The sequence below is a fragment of the Arvicanthis niloticus genome, chromosome 14 (assembly GCF_011762505.2).
Source record: "Arvicanthis niloticus isolate mArvNil1 chromosome 14, mArvNil1.pat.X, whole genome shotgun sequence".
NCBI lineage: Eukaryota > Metazoa > Chordata > Mammalia > Rodentia > Muridae > Arvicanthis > Arvicanthis niloticus.
In genome coordinates, this window is record NC_047671.1 from 27,905,631 (window position 1) to 27,923,892 (window position 18,262).

The following is an 18,262-nucleotide window of genomic DNA, read 5'->3' on the forward strand; positions in this document are numbered from 1 at the left end:
GGGGGCGCGCCCATCCCCCCCGCCGCCGTCTGTCCGTCATCGGATCTGTCTGGGTGTCTCCTCAGCTTAGGGCGCTGCGCAGGGAGAGGCAGGGCGTTCGTAGCACCCCACGACCGCAGCGGCCTCACGGCAGCGCCTGCGCCCTCCCCAGCCCGTGCGCGGGAGCCGTGGGGGCAAAGGCGCAGAGGTAGGACCAGTGCTCGGCGCCCGCTTGGCTGGCTCTCTGCGCTCCTGCAAGCTGCCCGCGCCAGCTCTCCAAGATGAAGAAGCTCCAGGAAGCTCACCTCCGCAAGGTACGGCATGAGGGCGGAGCTCACCTGAGCAGGCTGGGAGGATCGACGGGCCAAACGGATGCCCCCCACTGCTCTGGGCTAGAGAACCTCCCAAACCTGATTACAGGGAGGGGCGGGGTCACGATCTCTCCTGTGGCTCCGGGTGTAGTGTTAGGGCCCAGGTTCACTGTACACTAGCCTGCAAACAGGTGTCTGCAGCCCCAGGAGGTGCGGATGGGTGGCGAGGGTCAAATACCCCTTTCCCAGTACTCCATCTGTTCTACCGGGACCTGACTTAGGGTGGGGGCGTTAGAAGCTGAATGTCAACATTGCGCTGCGCTCTCCTGGGGCTGGAATCTCGCCCTGGCTTCACCTGGGCACTCTATACCAAAAGGGCCTTTGCCAGCCTCCAGCGGACCCACTTCAGTCCTGAGGATTTGGGCCCTGCCAGTTGGGGCCCCTCTGATGTTTCCCCCTTGTCCCTTTTCACCGCACCCTCCCTTTCCTGTTGAGAAGCCCCTTTCGCTGTCTGGGTGACAGTCCGTGATCGGGTTGAAAGGAGGCAAGGGTGGGGTCCGGGAACCTTAAGAATGGTAGGTGGGGTAGCAGCAGAGATGTCAGCCGGACCTCGATCTCCCCACCTGGCAATGCTGGACTTCCCAGTTGTTTTGGGGGGAGGGGAGTACTGAGGTAAGTTTTCTGGTGGCAAGCTTTGAAGTCGCAGCCCTAGACAAGGAAAGAGAACTCCTGAATACTGTCACTTGGCGGTGACTGGTCAAGTCCGGTCTCCAACCATCCATTTCCAGTATGGAGATAAGAACCCCTCCCCCACTGGGCTGTGCGCGGTTTGGAGATGCTCTGATCTGGAAGGGGCAGGTACACGTGAGAAGACTGCATAGGGACTGGCTGCTGTCATCACAACACACACACACACACACACACACACACACACACACACACACCTTCATTCAAGCTTTCTGACCTTATGCTCCCAGACCTGGAAACAACTGAGATCTTTTTTCTATTGGCTGGCAGGAGTCACTTCTTGAAACTGTGGTCTCTTAGATCCTATTTGGTCTTGTCTCCATTTTCCCCAGGGCTTCTGGCCTCTCTCTCTCTCTCTCTCTCTCTCTCTCTCTCTCTCTCTCTCTCTCTCTCTCTCTCTATCTCTCCCTTCCCACAAGAGCCCCTGCCCTTCTCTGTCACAGCCACACATGATAGAAACAGCCACGTGGTAGGAAGCTCTTGCTGAGTATCCCGGCAAAGCTTCTCCGGCCTTTGCTCCTTCAGCCATCCATAAGACCCCACTAGCCCCATTTTCTAGACAGAGCAGCTGAGGCACAGGAGTGCTTCATGACTTACCTGGGAGTAGAAGCTACCTAGAACAAGCAGAACAGTACTGCCTCCCGCCCTCCCAATGTCTCAGCGAGAAAGGAGGCCTCTGTGAGCAAGACCAGGCTGGGTCAGCAGAAGCGTCGTGGGGCTGGATCTTGCCTTAGTAGATGCTCTGCCCTTGGCTTGCCATTTGACCTTGGGCCCCTCCCTCTTCTCTCTGGAGCTCTGTTTCCTGCAGTGAAATGGGAATCCCGGATGCCTTTTGTCTTTCCAAGGAGGTAGAAGATGTTTCCAGGCTTGGCAGGGTGCCTCTCTCCTAACCCCTCTTTCTCCTGATGCCCGAGAGTGGGGGCCTATATCTATTGGTCCCTAAAAGAGAGGGTGCAGGTGCATGCTCAGAAGTGTGTTCCTGTATGACCTAGAGTGGGGAGTGGGGGCTCCAAACAGGTGGAAATGGAGAACAAGCCAGGTAGGTTCTGGCCCTGCCCCATTTATTTACCTGCTATCTGCTGCTTCTGGACCAGGCCCTTCCTCATTGTGCTAGCCTCCTGGGATTCACCTGATGGTGGGGCTAGGACTCCATGTAGGTTCCTGATTGGCTCATCTTTGGGGGACCCCCATTCTCGGGCCCTGGAATAGGAGCAAGCTTCCTTCTGATTGGGGGAGGACCAGTTGGCAGCCTCCTGCTCTTAGAACTCTTGTCTCCATGGAAACAGATCGGACTGCTCTGTGAGTGTGGAAAGGGCAGCATCTCTGAGGGGATCCGAGGAGCCTCATTACTGGGACCTCCTGTCAGCTGGCCTGAATGGGGCAGAGTGTCTCAGGATGACAGGCCTACCTTGCAACCTAGTGACAGGAATCATGTCAGCTGACTGCCACCAACTCCCTCTTAGAGTTTCTGTAGATGCCTGAGGGTCCCCAAAGGCTAGTTCTCATAACTAAAAAGGCAGCCTTTCTAGTTATGAGAATAGAGAGGAGGGAGGAAGGGGAGGAGAGAGGAGGGAGGAAGGGGAGGAGAAGGGAGAGATGAGCCCAGCCAAACCTTGGAGTGACTGCTACCCTCACCTCGGCCTGTCCTAGGCTACAGTAGAAAACCTCGGCTCCAGTGATCATCTCAATCTTAAAGTACCTTTTTCCTTTTGTCTGTCACCATCATCCACAGCCATGTCAGGCTGTCCCTGCCACCATTGCCCAACCACAGACAAGATTACCAGTATGGTCACACCACTGTCCTCAGTCAGCCTAACACTGTAATTTCAGTACAGCCTCGGGATCCACTGCCCAGCCCCACATTACAGCAGACATCTCTAGCTATGGGATGCTTTGCTCACCCCTGTTCTCCTGCCAGGGATGGAAGCCAGGCCTGGTGCATGGGGACAGATGCTCAACCAGTGAGCCACACCCCAGCCCTCCTTTCATCTTGATTCTAGTGACATTCGTGTGGCCAGTACCCAGTGAAGCTTCCTCTGTTACTATCTGTTTTGGATGGAAAGTCTTTGGGACGAAAACTACTCTGGTCAGTGACTTGGCTCAGAGTCTCTGAGGAGGCTCTACCTGGCCCTCAGTCATTGTGAGCCTCTGGCTAAGACCTCTAACAGAGGGCTCCCTGACGTTGTCTAGGCTCACACCTCTGAAGGAGCATGCTGGCTCCTTGAGACCCTTTTCTCAAACAGACATTAGGAACAGTGCATTCTAGTCCCTATTTGGAATGCCCTGGCCCATTCAATGAGCTGACCGGTCCTGCAAGTGAAGACATAGATTTTAGATTGTGTTAACCAGCTTTTGACTGAACAATTCTTCCACAGAACGCCTATGCTGTGAGCATCACAAAGGATATGTCTCTGGAAACATTGATCTACCCAATCTCCACCCTGTCTTGATGGGGAAACTGAGACCCAGAAGACTGTGGTCACACAGTGTATTAGCATAGACCATGAGCCAGAATCAGTCTCCTGTTCCCAGGAATTCCTACGAGTGTATCTGGATAGAAAGTCGAGGGAGGGCTTGTCTCCTGGGGTGCATTCATGGCTGGACATTTACTGACTGGCCTGCTTTGTATTTCCATTCGCACTAGGGAATTTCAGTAGCAAGCAGGTGGGGTGGGCTGCCATCTTTTGACTTGTTCCCATGGTCCCTGCTGGGGGCGCCTCTCTGAATTTTAGGTGGTTCTAGTGCCTCTAAGTTTCTTCCAGGTAGTAAACCAGAGTAACTTGTAAATAGGCCAGCTTGCATTCTTTGTGGCCAAAAGGAGCTGACTTCTACCTCTCAGCCCCAACCACAGGGAGATTACCCAATGGACCTCTCTGACCACAATGAATCATGGAAGGAGACAGCCAAGACAACTGGCCTCACTCTCTTCTGCACTTTGTTCTGCATTAATGATAGTCGGATGGGGACTTTCTGAAGCAAAGCGTAAGAGGCCTCTTCCTAGTGCTATGCAAAACCCACAGCCCCTACCATGTCCTCTGAGCTACAAGACAGAATTCCAATCCCTTCCTTGGGGAGCTCACGTTCTCTGAAAGTCCTTTGCTTCCTGTGCCAAAGGTAGCCTGGCTTCTTCCCTCTCTCCCCCTTGGAGCCTCTTGTCCTGAACACCTTCCAGTCTGACCACCTGCCCTTGAGTGAGCTCCACACTGTAGGCGAAGACCAGGCCATTAGCATTATGGGTTCTTGGTGCCAGGCCTGGTTCTCCTGGCCAAGCAGTCGAAAGCCTCAGGTAGGTCATGAGCCCTCCTGGATCCTCAGCTTTCTTCACACTTGGAATGGAGTGTGGGTGAGTAGTTGGCTCAGGTGTACAATGTTTACTGCTGTCAACACTAACACACAGTGACAACACACGGTGACTGCCACAAGGCTCATCACTGGCAGTGATGTTAAAGAGGGCCATCCTTGGCCTATTTCTGCTAGCCAAGATGGAGTCAGGCAGCTTCTTAAGGCCTGAGCCAGCTGCTGGTCTCTAAGGATCTACAAGCTAGGCCCTCCTGAGTCCAGGTGAAATCCCTTGGATCATCTGAACCTGATGGGATATTTCCCACTCAGCCCTGTTCAATCCACAGTCTTTGCTATTTGGCCTCACCTTCCTCTCTCTCTCTCTCTCTCTCTCTCTCTCTCTCTCTCTCTCTCTCTCTCTCTCTTTCTCTCTCTGCTTTTTTTTTTCTCTCTTACTGGCAGCCTGTCACCCCAGACCTGCTAATGACTCCCAGTGACCAGGGTGATGTGGACCTGGACATAGACTTTGCAGCAGACAGGGGCAACTGGACGGGCAAGCTGGACTTCTTGCTATCCTGCATCGGCTACTGTGTGGGCTTGGGAAATGTCTGGCGGTTTCCCTACCGGGCCTACACCAACGGAGGCGGTATGGGCCTGGGAACCTCTTGGGAGTATCTGGGGTGACAGACCAAGGCTTGAGGGCTATAAGATGGCCTTTGATGTGACCTCATTCTGCCTGTCCCTTTTCACCACCTAAGCCCCTCCTGCTTTGCATCCCCAGCATCATACCCAGGTCTCCTCCCTAAGACCTAATGCTTTTCTAGACCCTACGGTGGGCAGAAATTGTTGCCCACTTGCCCATGGTGAGTGTAAAGGGTGGTACCCACTGTCACTATTCATATGCTTTGCAGTGTATCCTGTCCCCTCCCCTATGTTCCCCATGGCCCTGCTCCATTCACAGTTCCCTCTCTAGAATCTTCCATGTTCCCTCCTCACCTGGTTCTTTCCATTCGGATCGAAAAACACAAGATCTATGCTTTTTTTTTTTTTTTTTCCAAATAATTCCCTTTGTCCTTGGTTCCCCATCAAGTTAACATTCCAAGCCTCATTAACAATAGTTAGGGCACAGTACACCAGCACCAGGTCTTGGGCTTGGTGCCTGCCTCAGGCCCTGATAACAACCTTTCTGGGTAGGCACCTGGAAATGCAGACGTCGCTGGGGTCTAGAGAGGCCACGTTCCCTGTCTAAGGTCACATAGTGCAGATTCAACCTTCCAACTGTCTTCTCCAGGGCTCTGTGTTCTTGTGTGTCTCAGCTCCCTCCCCAAACTAGCTAAAAGAGGTGCATACTGGCAAAGAGGAAACGAGGTAACACTAGACCAAACAAAATTGTGAGTCCACCACCAGCTCCCACCACTCCAGGGTTCTCTCCTCTCCCACATTCTTCTTCCCTATTTTTTTTTTCTTCTGTGTATTGACCTTACTTCTTCCACAGCCAGCCAGCCCTCTTCCATGAAGTTAAGATGGGGAGGCCAGACATAGACACTTCCAGAGTGACTCTGTTCTGGAGGGTTTAGCTGCCCTCTTAGAAGATCACCTGAAATGAATCAATATAGAATTGCAAGGGAAGTGACCAGCATCACTTGGGATATTTACCCACAGAGCTTCAGGAGGGAGGCCAGAGGGCTAGCTGTGTGACTACAGCCCTACCAGAGCCATCTGGTGGTAGGCAGCTGTCTGAAGGAGGTGGCTGTCTATGTGTGAAGAGAAGGGGAGGGATGCCAGGCCTGGGAAACTGCAGGGCCCATGAAATCTCAGGTGCCAGCCAGAGCATCTGAGGCAGCATTCATGAGGAAGGGACCAGCGGAGGCAGATTCTGGAGGTGTGGAGCTGGTACTCTGTGGAAGATAACTCATTCATCCGCTCTTCACGCAGTCACTCAGCAGGTGTTTCTGGAGTGTCTGCTAGGTGCCCACTCATGTTCTGGGCTCTCTAGCTACAGAAGTAAATACCCACCGGCTTCCCCAGCCTCAGTGACCCTCGGGAGAAGTGCTCATCCACCACAGGTGGATAGTAGGTGGCTGCTGTCAAGGGACAGCGGTGGACTGGCCAGCATGGCGCCTTGGAGGGGCCGGTCCACCTGAATCCCAACCCCATCTGCTACCTCCCTGCAGGAGCCTTCCTTGTGCCCTACTTCCTCATGCTGGCCATCTGTGGCATCCCCCTCTTCTTTCTTGAGCTCTCCCTGGGCCAGTTCTCCAGCCTGGGACCCCTGGCTGTCTGGAAAATCAGCCCCCTCTTCAAAGGTAAGGCTCAGTGGTTCTTAGCTGGCGTAGAGCTTCCCAGGAGCCAGGGGGGAGTTTCCCTGCTCCCAGGCTCTCCCAGGGCGGTGATGCTGTCTGTCCCCTATCCAGGTGCAGGTGCAGCCATGCTGCTCATTGTAGGCCTGGTGGCCATCTACTACAACATGATCATCGCCTACGTCCTCTTCTACCTCTTTGCCTCCCTCACCAGCAACCTGCCCTGGGAACACTGTGGCAACTGGTGGAACACAGAACGCTGCCTGGAGCACAGAGGCCCCAAGGAAGGCAATGGGGTGTTGCCTCTTAACCTCAGCAGCACCGTCAGCCCCAGTGAGGAGTACTGGAGGTCAGCCTGACTGGGGTAGCCACTGAGGGTGGGCAGGAGGAGAGGGTGCTGTGCTGGCCTAGCCTGGGCTTTGGGGGTGTGGAGGACAAAGGATTCTGATCCTGGCTCCTTTCCTGGCCAGCTACTTTTAGAACAGGACAGTTGGAGTAAACTAATTCAGAAGGTGGCTGGTGCAGATTAGAGGAAAGAATGCACAGAAACTGTGATGTAGCCTCGGGGTGAAGGGGGTTAGTAAGGGTCCATTTATTGATAAGAGTGACATTTATTAGCAAGAGTGACATTTGAGAGTCTCGGTTCCTCCCACTGTCACAGGGAGCGTGATAACTGTAGCTACTTCACAGGACGTTATCTATTTAGTCACTCACATATTTGTTCTCTGAATAAGCATTTATTGAGGTGCTATGACCATTGGTAAAGCACCTGACATAGAGCCAGGGCCTCCCCGAGTTAGAACCATCTCAGATTAGTGTGAGAGCAGAGGTGAGACAAAGGTCTCCTAGGAGGTTTAAACAAGGCAACATGGGTAAAGCCATCATTGCAGTGGCAGGAACTCATGAGCCCAGGAATGGCAGCTTTCAGAAAGACATGGTGGCTCACCAGCCCATCCTAGCTGAGAAAGCAAGGGCCAGAGGCTCGCTCAGTAGTAGTAATGATGACACCAAGATTTCCAGTATATTCTAGAGTAGCCCAGACACTGAGTGGATAGTCTCTTCCCTCCCCTACAAAGGATTGCTCCCAAAGGCTTCCAATAGGTTCATGTCTTGAGCTGGTCCCTCTCCCAGCTTGCATGGCCTGTAGAGTCCACTCCCTTGTTCATTTCAAGGGCAGCCAGAGGGCCTGCATCTGCTAAAGTATGACCTAATACTTTGAGTATGTCTTGCAAAACTCAAGACATGGTCACTGTGGCTGCCAAGGGTCTCTGGAGCAATGCGAAATCTAATCACATTGGGTGAGGATTAGATGGGGCAGACAGCACTGCCAAGAGGGTGAAGTGGAGGTATTTCAGTGAAGAGGCTTTATAGAGGATTCGAGAATCCACACAAAGAGGTAGGACACTGGAACTAGCACTAGAGACAGCAGCTACCATGCAGAACCAAGGGGGCAGAGGGAGGGATTGTAGGCTTTCGAGCCTTGGATGCAGGATGACCCGAGTGAACCATGGCTCAGAGAAGCATAGCCATGGGCAGGCTCCTGATGGAGTGCATGTGTGTATGTACGTGCACACACATGTGTATATGTGTGCAAATACCAGATCCATCAAGCCTATATCTGCTATTTGCTCCTGAAAGGAGTGTGTGTTTGGGGGTGGGGGGAGGAGGTAGAGGCAAGCTTCCTGGGCTCCAAGACAAGTGGAGGGGGCTTGAAAAGCACCCCCCCAGGGGAAGGGGCTACTTGGTCTAGAAAGCTGTGCATGGCTCCCTCCCCACTCCATACCTACAATGTATGGCAGGATGACCAGAGGATTCCTTACTCGTTGTTTCCCACAGTCGCTATGTCCTGCACATTCAGGGCAGCCAGGGCATCGGCCGACCTGGGGAGATTCGCTGGAACCTCTGCCTCTGCCTGTTGCTGGCCTGGGTCATCGTGTTTCTCTGTATCCTGAAGGGGGTGAAGTCCTCGGGCAAGGTGAGGCTTGGGAGGCTGGGTGTCAAGATGCAGTGGCTGGGGAGGAAGTGGGTGCTAGCCAAGGCTGAGAAGATGATAGAATTTACCTGGAGACGGGGAAGAGAGGGCCTGGAGTCAGTAGTGAGGTACCTGCTTCGGGCAATACCTTATAGGTTGTTCAAGTTGGCATCTTTGCCTAGAGTTTGCCACTTTGCAGAGACTCATCAAGGGCTTGTGGAATGTTTATGGGTTGGATAAATAGATCAGACCTCTTGGAGTCAAAGGTCACCCATATCCAGATGTTTCATTAACTGGAAAGCCCAGGGGGTTGGCATGGCATGGGTCTGGGGTTCATGGTTTTTTTCCCCTGCAGTCTACTCCTCTGACCTCTCGGTGAAGCCTTGCTCCACACTGCCTTTCCCTACCTGCTTCCCAGTCTGCAGATATTGTAGAGCTTACCTTATTAGATAAGGTGGGCTCATACCCAGTCTCTGTGGCAGGAAGGGATTATCCATTTTGCTGGGCCTTGTTCATGAGCCTACCCCCAAAGCTGGGCATTAAGCGAGTCCCATGTAGAGAAAGCTGGACTACTATTACCAAGTCAAGGCAGACTAGACATAAGGAGACCAGCGTGCACCACAGGTGATGAGCAGACAAAAGAGCAATGGGCTGTTTAGGATTGAGAAATCTGGGTCATTTTAAATGACCTTTGCTAAGCAAGAGGGCATCACTATGCAATATAGGGTAGAAAGTGTTAGAGAGGAAGACCACCGTGGTCACCAACAAGACAGCGGACTGTGAGGCTTGCTGAGGTGGTAAGAGAAGAAGCTCACTGGATGTTCAGGAGGTGGAGGATGTCAAGTGGTTTGCAGGGGCACAGGCTCAACACAGGAGCGGGAGACTCACCCCCAGTGGTGCTAGCCTGTACCAAGGGCATCAGTAGAGATGGGACAGGGGTGGCTTTGGGAAACAGGGTAGCAACCCTGGGCTGGTGATGGGGAGAGAAGGACACATAGCCATAATGGTGACTGCTTCCTAGCTCATGACTACTGAAAGATGAGAAGGCGGGTTTCTGGCATTAAGAACATGGGCAGGCAGAGCTGTGTGGATGATCATCTGCTGCTCCAACCTGCTGTCTTTCAGGTGGTGTACTTCACGGCCACCTTTCCCTACCTCATCCTCCTCATGCTGCTAGTCCGAGGAGTGACCCTTCCCGGGGCCTGGAAGGGCATCCAGTTCTATCTCACCCCCCAGTTCCACCACCTGTTATCTTCAAAGGTAAGCGGGGAGCATGAAAGAAGGTTCTATGGGAGAGGAAGACAGGGGTGGGGACCCTCCACGGGGGAGCCTCCAGTTGCAGTGCTGTCCCAACCCTTCCCGTGTGTATTCTTAAACTCCTAGGACGCAGATATTATTTTCTCCATTTGACAAAACCAAACCAGGAGCAGACAAGAATTAGTGGTGTGCAGTGAGCGAGGAGTGACACGAATTAGTGAGTCTCATGGCAGGGCTTCCATTCAGATCAATCTGGCTCCAAAGCCCAGGGGGGACATTAGTACCAGTGACAATCACAACGCGGTCCTGACAGCTGACACTACAGACCATTGGACTGTACCTGACACTTCTTGATCACTTAATGATTTCATACTCACTTTGCCTCCCCATGAGGTAGGCACCTTTTTAGGTCCTTCACCACAGACGAGGGCCCTGGGATGATGCATAGAGGTAAAGGGGTTCCTACAGGATGTAGTTAGAAGCTGGTAAAGATGAGTGCCAGCTCAGCTCCCTGTGACTCCAGGCAGAAAGTAAAGTGCTTACCTAAGCCTGTGTTCAACTCCAAATTTGCTGGCAACTCTGCATTGGCCACACCTTCCTTCAGGACTAGACCAGGCTTAGACACTATCTACTAGACCCTGGGTGGTAAACTGAGTCCCAGAAAAGGGAAGGACTTGCCCACATCCTGCAGTGTAAGTGCTGGAGCTGGGTCTGCTTCTGTCTCTCATTTGTAACCCTGGCTGTTCCTTATTCCCAAACCTATCTCTCACCCTTGCCCCCCTCCTTCTCTCCTGGGCACCCCCTGCCCCCGCCTTCCCTGTCCCTCTTTCCTTGGCACAGGTGTGGATTGAAGCTGCTCTTCAGATCTTTTACTCCCTAGGAGTGGGTTTTGGGGGTCTCCTCACCTTTGCTTCCTACAATACATTCCACCAGAACATCTACAGGTCAGTGCCTGCAGCTCCCCAGTGCCAGGGGCTAAACTCAGGAGGATGGTTGCCCACGAGGCTCCCTTGGGTTGAAGCTGTGGTCAGCTCACCCTGGCTTGGGTTTGGACTCTCCTGGCAGAGACACCTTCATTGTCACTCTGGGCAATGCCATCACCAGCATCCTGGCTGGTTTTGCCATCTTCTCGGTGCTGGGCTACATGTCTCAGGAGCTGGGTGTGCCCGTGGACCAAGTAGCCAAAGCAGGTAGGTGGAGGCAGCATGTGAGGGTTTGGTTGGGGTGAGATATAGCTGGGTCACAGGGTATGCTATCAACACAGACTGGCAAGATGGGGAATAGCTAGCTATGGTTTTTTTTTTCTCCAGGGAATGTTTTTGTTTTGTTTTGGGGTGTGTGTGCACACACACACGTGCAGACACTTGTATGGGACATGAGTGTAAATGCATGGGTGTGCAAATGGGCGTTCAACAACAATCTGCTCTGGAGACAAAGGCGTTTCTGTGTGAAGCTGTCTTACCTTTCAGGTCTTGATTGTTGTCACATCCTGGGTTGAGATGTATGTGTGAGGGTAAATGTAGAGTGCCAATAATCTGAGTCAGTGTGTTTTGTGTCAGTGGTTGAGTGCAAGTATGTGTACTGGTGGGGGCTCTCTGTACAAATGTGGACCTGTGTTCTGACACATTTGGTTCCTGCGTGTATTTGTGCATGACTGCAAATTCATATTCAGTAGCCCCATCTACACTTGCAGTATGCCATCCTAGGTCCTGGGAACTAAGAAAGTGGTGAATGTGTTCAGTTAGTATTTGTCTCTGGACTTGGGTGTGGTGAGTGTACTCCCTTATGGACACAAGCAACCCTATGTATTTGAATGCATATGGAAGGCATACTGTGTACCCCAGGCTGCTGACCCTGCATGCCCTGGGCCCAGGCCCTGGCCTGGCCTTTGTTGTCTACCCACAGGCCATGACTATGTTGCCTCTGTCACCTTTCTGGTCCTTCCTGTTCTTCTTCATGCTTCTGACTCTTGGCCTGGATAGCCAGGTGAGCCTTGGCCATGGGTAGGGACACTGATCTGTGTGCAGGTAAGACTTTGACTTCAACATCCCCCTGCAGTTTGCCTTTCTAGAAACCATAGTGACTGCAGTGACCGACGAGTTCCCATACTACCTGCGGCCCAAGAAGGCAGTGTTCTCAGGCCTCATCTGTGTAGCCATGTACCTGATGGGGTTGATCCTTACTACTGATGTGAGTGACCTGCAGGGGGCACCAAGCTGGGGAGCTGGGCATGGTGTTGTTTGCCACCTGAGGGTATTTTTGGCCAGCTGAGAAGTCACTGAATAGCTTCCAGTCCTACCAGGGAATGTTTCCTATGGCAGGAACCTTGGTCTGTGGTTGAGTTCTGGCTCTGGAGTCAATTTGAAAGACCTGGGTTCGAACCTCACTCCTCCACTTGCTGAGTAACTGCAGACAAGTGACTTCCTGTCTCTGAACCCATTTTTCCTCATACATGGGTCCTGTTAGGAGACCAGGCTGCTGGGAAGCAGGAAGGGACAATGTCTCCTACAAGCACTGAGCAGGCAGACCATTTCATGGTTTTTACCCCCGCATCATTTGCCCCGGCTGTTTCCCACTCACCTCCTGCCAGAAGCAGAAGGAGATGGGCTACAGCAGAGGAGACTGAGGCTTGGAGGCCAAGCGCTGCGCTTTGTGTTCTAGGGGGGTATGTACTGGCTGGTCCTTCTGGATGACTATAGCGCCAGCTTCGGACTCATGGTGGTGGTGATCACCACGTGCCTCGCTGTCACCCGGGTATATGGTGAGAAGGGTGCAGGGGGTGAGGGGAGGCAGACTGACACTCCCAGGAGTGAGAGAACAGGGTGTGGGCCCTGTACTGCAGCCAGGCAGGGAGACAGGCATGGAGGAGGGGTCACTGGCACCAATGGGATCTATCATGGGGACACTCCTTCTCCTCCCCTGTGCAGGCATCCAGCGGTTCTGCCGAGACATCCACATGATGCTGGGCTTCAAGCCAGGCCTCTACTTCAGGGCCTGCTGGCTGTTTCTGTCTCCAGCCACACTCTTGGTAAGCAGGGGTGGGAGGGAAGATGGTTGGCTGGGGCCCTAAGGCCAAGCGCAGGTCCCTCGGTGCATTTAGTCAACGTGGGCAATCTTGCCTCTGAGTGAGCCTTTGCCGGGGCTGTGGAGTAGGCACGAGGACCTAGCACACACACCCCCCTCCAAGTCCCAGTTTTCTTAGCTGTACTAGGCTTCCAGCTGGTCAGCAAATGGGTAGAGCTTTTCTAGTTCTTAGGGCCTTAAGAGGGGGCCTCAATACTGTGTTTTGCTTGTCATAGAGTGGGAGTAACTGGGAGAGAGGCTGTCTCAGGACCTAGGGCATCTCCAAGCTGGGTCGTCACAAACCTTCATATTGAGTCAGCTTGGAGCTGGCCTATAACTCAGATCTAGTAAAGAAGACTCCATAAATGGACTGTCTTTAGTTCTGGTACAGCTAAGGACCATGGGTAGGTCCCAGGTAGGCTCTCACAAGCCTTAAGGTGGTCCAGAACCAGGTCACGCCATACTCTGGGTTCCACTCAAGGACCAGTGATGCTGGAGTCTCCACCCTGCAGGCCTTGCTGGTGTACAGCATCGTCAAGTACCAGCCCTCGGAATATGGCAGCTATCGCTTCCCTGCCTGGGCCGAGCTGCTAGGCATCCTGATGGGCCTGCTCTCCTGCCTCATGATCCCAGCTGGTATGCTGGTAGCTGTGCTTCGAGAGGAAGGCTCACTCTGGGAGGTAAGTCCACCTTCCCTGCCTACCTACAGCCTTCGGGCTCTGGTTAAAACAAAAACCAAACAACAACACCAAAACACCTATAGGGACATTTTTCCAGAACCTGGCAGGATCCTTATAGCCTGCAAGAAGCCTGTGGGATCTAGATTCACTTGGGGCTAGGATCAGACTTTGAATCTCACAGCACATGGGTCCATGGGAGTAGAAGAGAAGAACCAATCCAAAGACCACTAATGATAGTGTTGGGGTCAGGACTTGAACTTGGAGACCAGAGCCAGTGGATAACATTAAGATACCCCAGAAGGTAGGTTATCCCCCTTGTCCTGTAATCAGCATCCCTGCTGGGCCCATGAGTGCTAGCATAGAATGACTGTGTTAAAGAGAACAATCAGTTTACAGGTCAGTGGTGGTGCACACCTTTGATCCCTGCAGTCTAGAGACAGAGGCAAATGAATTTGAGGCCAACCTGGTCTACAGAGAGAGTTCTAGGACAGCCACAGGTACACAGAGAAACTCTGTTTCAAAAAAAAAAAAAAAAAAAAAGACAGGGAGAACGCAATTCGCATAGGAGCCAACAGGCCTTAAAAGAGACAGGTAGCAACCCACCGTGGGCCACTTGATATGCTGTATGACCACAAGGACATCCTGGCCTATCCCTGAGCTGCCCAAGACACCCTATGTACATAAAGCGTTCATTTAGGCCCCTATGAGTCTGGAGTCCACCAATGGCCAGAGACTCCGCGTGAGTGAACAGAACTCAAGCAAGACTCACAGCTCAAGCGGACCAGATAGAGCCTGGGGATCCTTCCAGGGACGCACACTTATCAGGGGGTGCTAGAACCAGCTAGCCCCAGCTCATGAGAGCTTACTGTTGAGAATTTACGAATGTTGTGATCCATTGTTAAACTAGCTCTAGCCAGAAGTTGGCAATGGCAGGAGATGACGTATAAAACAGTCCCCTGCCCCTTCTGCAGGCCTGTGCCCCAGCATGCTTCTGTCACATGCCTGCCTCCACACAGCCTCTCCCTGTCTGTCTGTCTGTCTGTCTGTCTCTCTCAATGCCCACCTGGTGCCCTCAGCCACATGGCAACCTACAGTGCAGCCATTGACCTGCTTCCAACCACTGTACAGCTTGGGGGCTAAGCTTTCCCCTTCTCTGAACCTCTGAGTCCTCCTTAGCCTCCCAGAGATCTATCAGTTGGTCCCTTGCTCAAGAACCAGGTGTGTGCAGAGGGCAGCAGGACAGGGCAGCCTGGAGCCAAGGAAGCCAGCACTTGGGTTTATTGGATTTGTGGCTAAGCCCAGGAGCAGTCTCTTTAGATCGGGGCTGCCTTCCATCCATTGGGTCAGAGTCCCAGTAGTGCTTTATGACTCTACTCTTGCATCATGGGACCTGGGCAATATTGACTCCGCAGTGCTAACTCAGAGCCATACCTCAAAAGAACAAACACACAAGCTGAAAGCAAAATGCACAGATAAAGAGGTGAAAGATGATATTCTGGACAGGGCAGTTGGAGTCAGAGAGAAATGGCAAGATGGACAAGGTGATCAAGAGAACATCCCTGGCAGCTGGCAATAGGTCGAAAAGCCCTGAGGGAAGAAGACCAGCAAAAAGCCCATGTGACTGGAGCAGAGATGGGGTGAGGGTGTTGGGGGGTCCAAAGTTGTGGAGTATCTTAGTTTGTTTTCTATTGCTGTGCTTAAAACACCACCATCAGGGATGGAGATGGCTCAGTTGATTAAAAGCACTCAATCTTACAGAGGACTCTAGTTACCAGATCAGGTAACTTTACAACTGTCTGTAGTTCTATTCCCGAGAGATTGGACACTTTCTTCTGGTCTCCACAGATACCTGTACTGACACACACACACACACACACACACACACACACACACACACGTATTTAAAGTTAAAAATAAACTTAAAAAAAAACCAAACATACCATGAGAAAAAGCAAGATGGGGAGGAAAGGGTTTATTTGATTTGTGCCAAGTTGACAGAACTCAATCAGTACAGGAAGGTAGGCAGGGCGGGTCACAGAGAGCATGGCAAGCATTCAGATTTCACTCTGAGGAAGTGGAGACACCATTGGCAAGTTTGAGAGGAGCTGGCTCTAACAGCTGAATAAATGCCACCATATTCTAGGTGCCAAAATGCTGTTGTCGCTGGACCAAGTCACACCCTGTGCCCTCGGAGCCTGTACCCAGTGGGCTTCATCCATTGTCAGTGGCCTCCTTTTTCTCAGGGCACAGGGCTCTTGCTCCAGCAAGATGGGCAAAGGGCCCTGGGAATGTGGAGAAGGAAGTCTCTGGAAGTCTAGGCTTAGTCAGCCCCTTAGTCAGCTCCCTCCTTCCTAGATGCTGGACTCTGGGAAGTATCTAGGGAGGTCACTTCAGCCCCGCCGCTGCTCTGGCTGCCAGTTCTTTCCTAAAAGTCCCCAACAAGTCTGGGTTCTACTTTCCACAGAAGGGAGCTAGAAAAGAGCTGAGTCTACCTTTAAATGCTTTTGTGTGTGTGTGTGTGTGTGTGTGTGTGTGTGTGTGTGTGTGTGTGTGTTGTCTCACAAGCTTAGCAGCCATGCTATTCCCAACACCAAATAGTCATATCCTCTTTACAATGCCCCAGTGTGGAGTTTACAGATGGTTCCTGGAGGCCACCATTCCAGAAGTGGCAGAGCAGATTCTCACTGGGCATAGGCAGGTCTTTGCTGGGTGCCTGGGCATGAAAAAGACTCAGCACTCATTCTCATTGCCTCACTGCAGAGACTTCAGCAAGCCAGTCGGCCTGCTATAGACTGGGGCCCATCGCTGGAAGAGAACCGGACGGGCATGTATGTGGCCACCCTGGCTGGGAGCCAGTCACCGAAGCCACTGATGGTACACATGCGCAAATATGGAGGCATCACCAGCTTTGAGAATACTGCCATTGAGGTGGACCGTGAGATCGCAGAGGAGGAGGAGGAGTCCATGATGTGAGACCAGAGACCACCACACAGGAGGGCTGGTGGGGGCCTCACAGTCCCTTCCTTGGCCTGCAGGGGATAGCTATGCCTGTTGGGATTCTGACAAGCAATGGAAGGTTGCCATGGCAACGACAGTCCCCAGCATAAGTCCCTCTTTGTGGCCTCTACATCTCCTGGAACCTCTATCTAGATGGACATCCATACACTAGGTAACTCATTCAAAGCTGAAATGATCCAGCTCAGCCCTCAGTTTATGAGGGTTGTATTGAAGCCAGGGGAAGAAGAGCTGGACCAAGGTCACACGCCCAAGGACGTGTTTTCAAGCCTCCAGCCAGCCAACTCCTTTTTCTCTTGGGGCAGCAAGCACCATATTTGATCTTTGTTGAGACATTTTGACAAGATACATTTCCATACAAGCTGACTTTAAACCCCAGGTTCAGGGTAGTGAGATGCTGGAGAGTCCCAAGGTCCTAGAGAGAGAGAGAGAGAGAGAGAGAGAGAGAGAGAGAGAGAGAGAGAGAGAGAGAGAGAGAATGAAATGGGCAGAAAAGTCTTTGTGGGTTCCTATGTTAAGGCCAGTTTTCCCAGAAGAGGTGGGAGTTTGGGGGCTGAGAGATATGAAAGATTGCAGGACAGGCAGGAGGGAAGGCTTATGGGTCAGAGCTGCCCCTGAGCTAGGAGGAGGCCCAACCTTTCAGAGAAGAGACCAGGAGTGACTAGAGATGGTGATGCCCCCAGCTTATGAGAGGGAATGAAGACTAGTAGGGAGGGGAAGCCAGAAAGGCAGGGTGGGGGGACTTGCATGGCACTGTATAGCATTTTAGGTCTGTTTGGGGTAGATTAGGGACAGGTACAGAGGTGGGAGACCTGCGGAGGCCAGGAGGGGGGTACTAATGGCTAGAGTTAGGTGCTTGGGTGGGAGTGGATGAGCCCACCCTTCACCATTTGGACACGATACCTTGGGCTGGCAGGGGGCCTGATGAGCACCCGCCAAGGGGACAGGAATGAGGGCTCTAGTCAGGACCCTTCTTCCCTGTTCTTGTGGCTTCCATTAACAATGGCTACCAAGACTCAGAGATGGTCCACACGTCAGACATATGTCCTGTTGCTGCAGGCCACCTGACAGGGGGCAGCCTCTGCCCTGGGGTCCCTGGGAGATGCTCACTCTTCAGCTGTGGCCTGCACACTGCATTCCCCAGGAGAGCAGGGCACGTTCATGCAGCATAGTGGCCTCTGTGCCCCACCTCTCTCCTGGCATCTCCCCAGCCCATTTGTGTTCTGCTGGTTGATTGTCAATAAATACCAAATGAGGTCACCATCTTTACCTGACTGCTACACAGGGCACAGTGGGCGGCACAGAGTACTTGCTGGCCCCCACTGAACAGAGTACTTGCTGGCTCCCAAGGCTGGCCGCCTGTCTCTTGCAATCCTGGCTTCTGGCGCCCATTTGGCAATGTCTCTGGAGAAACACTGGACCCCTAGAAAGTGCTCAGTCTCCCATTATACATAAAGACAAACAGAGCCCCAGATGAAAGAGACTTGGCCAAAGTGGGGAGGGTAGCAGTTCATGGCAGCATCCTCCACCATCCCAAAATATCCCTGCAAATGAGGCTGGGGCTGGTGGACCTGGCTTGGGTTTTCTAAGTAGAGGAATCTCCTGGTGTTCTCACCCGCTTCCTGCAGGGCCTCAACACATGAAAGAGCCCTCAGCCTT

At 52.6% G+C, this 18,262-nt stretch overlaps 1 protein-coding gene across 1 annotated transcript; it reads left to right on the forward strand.

The window, feature by feature from the left end:
* Nucleotides 1-151: 151 nt before the first annotated feature.
* Nucleotides 152-17,863, forward strand: Slc6a7 (solute carrier family 6 member 7). The gene is made up of 14 exons (XM_034517795.2): nucleotides 152-293; nucleotides 4,779-4,962; nucleotides 6,491-6,622; nucleotides 6,731-6,965; nucleotides 8,453-8,591; nucleotides 9,714-9,848; nucleotides 10,686-10,789; nucleotides 10,911-11,035; nucleotides 11,719-11,831; nucleotides 11,904-12,035; nucleotides 12,507-12,606; nucleotides 12,773-12,873; nucleotides 13,421-13,588; nucleotides 16,349-17,863. The coding sequence occupies exons 1-14, from the start codon at nucleotides 261-263 to the stop codon at nucleotides 16,559-16,561; spliced, it is 1,914 nt and encodes a 637-aa protein (XP_034373686.1). The 5' UTR covers nucleotides 152-260; the 3' UTR covers nucleotides 16,562-17,863.
* The last annotated feature ends 399 nt before the right edge of the window (nucleotides 17,864-18,262 follow it).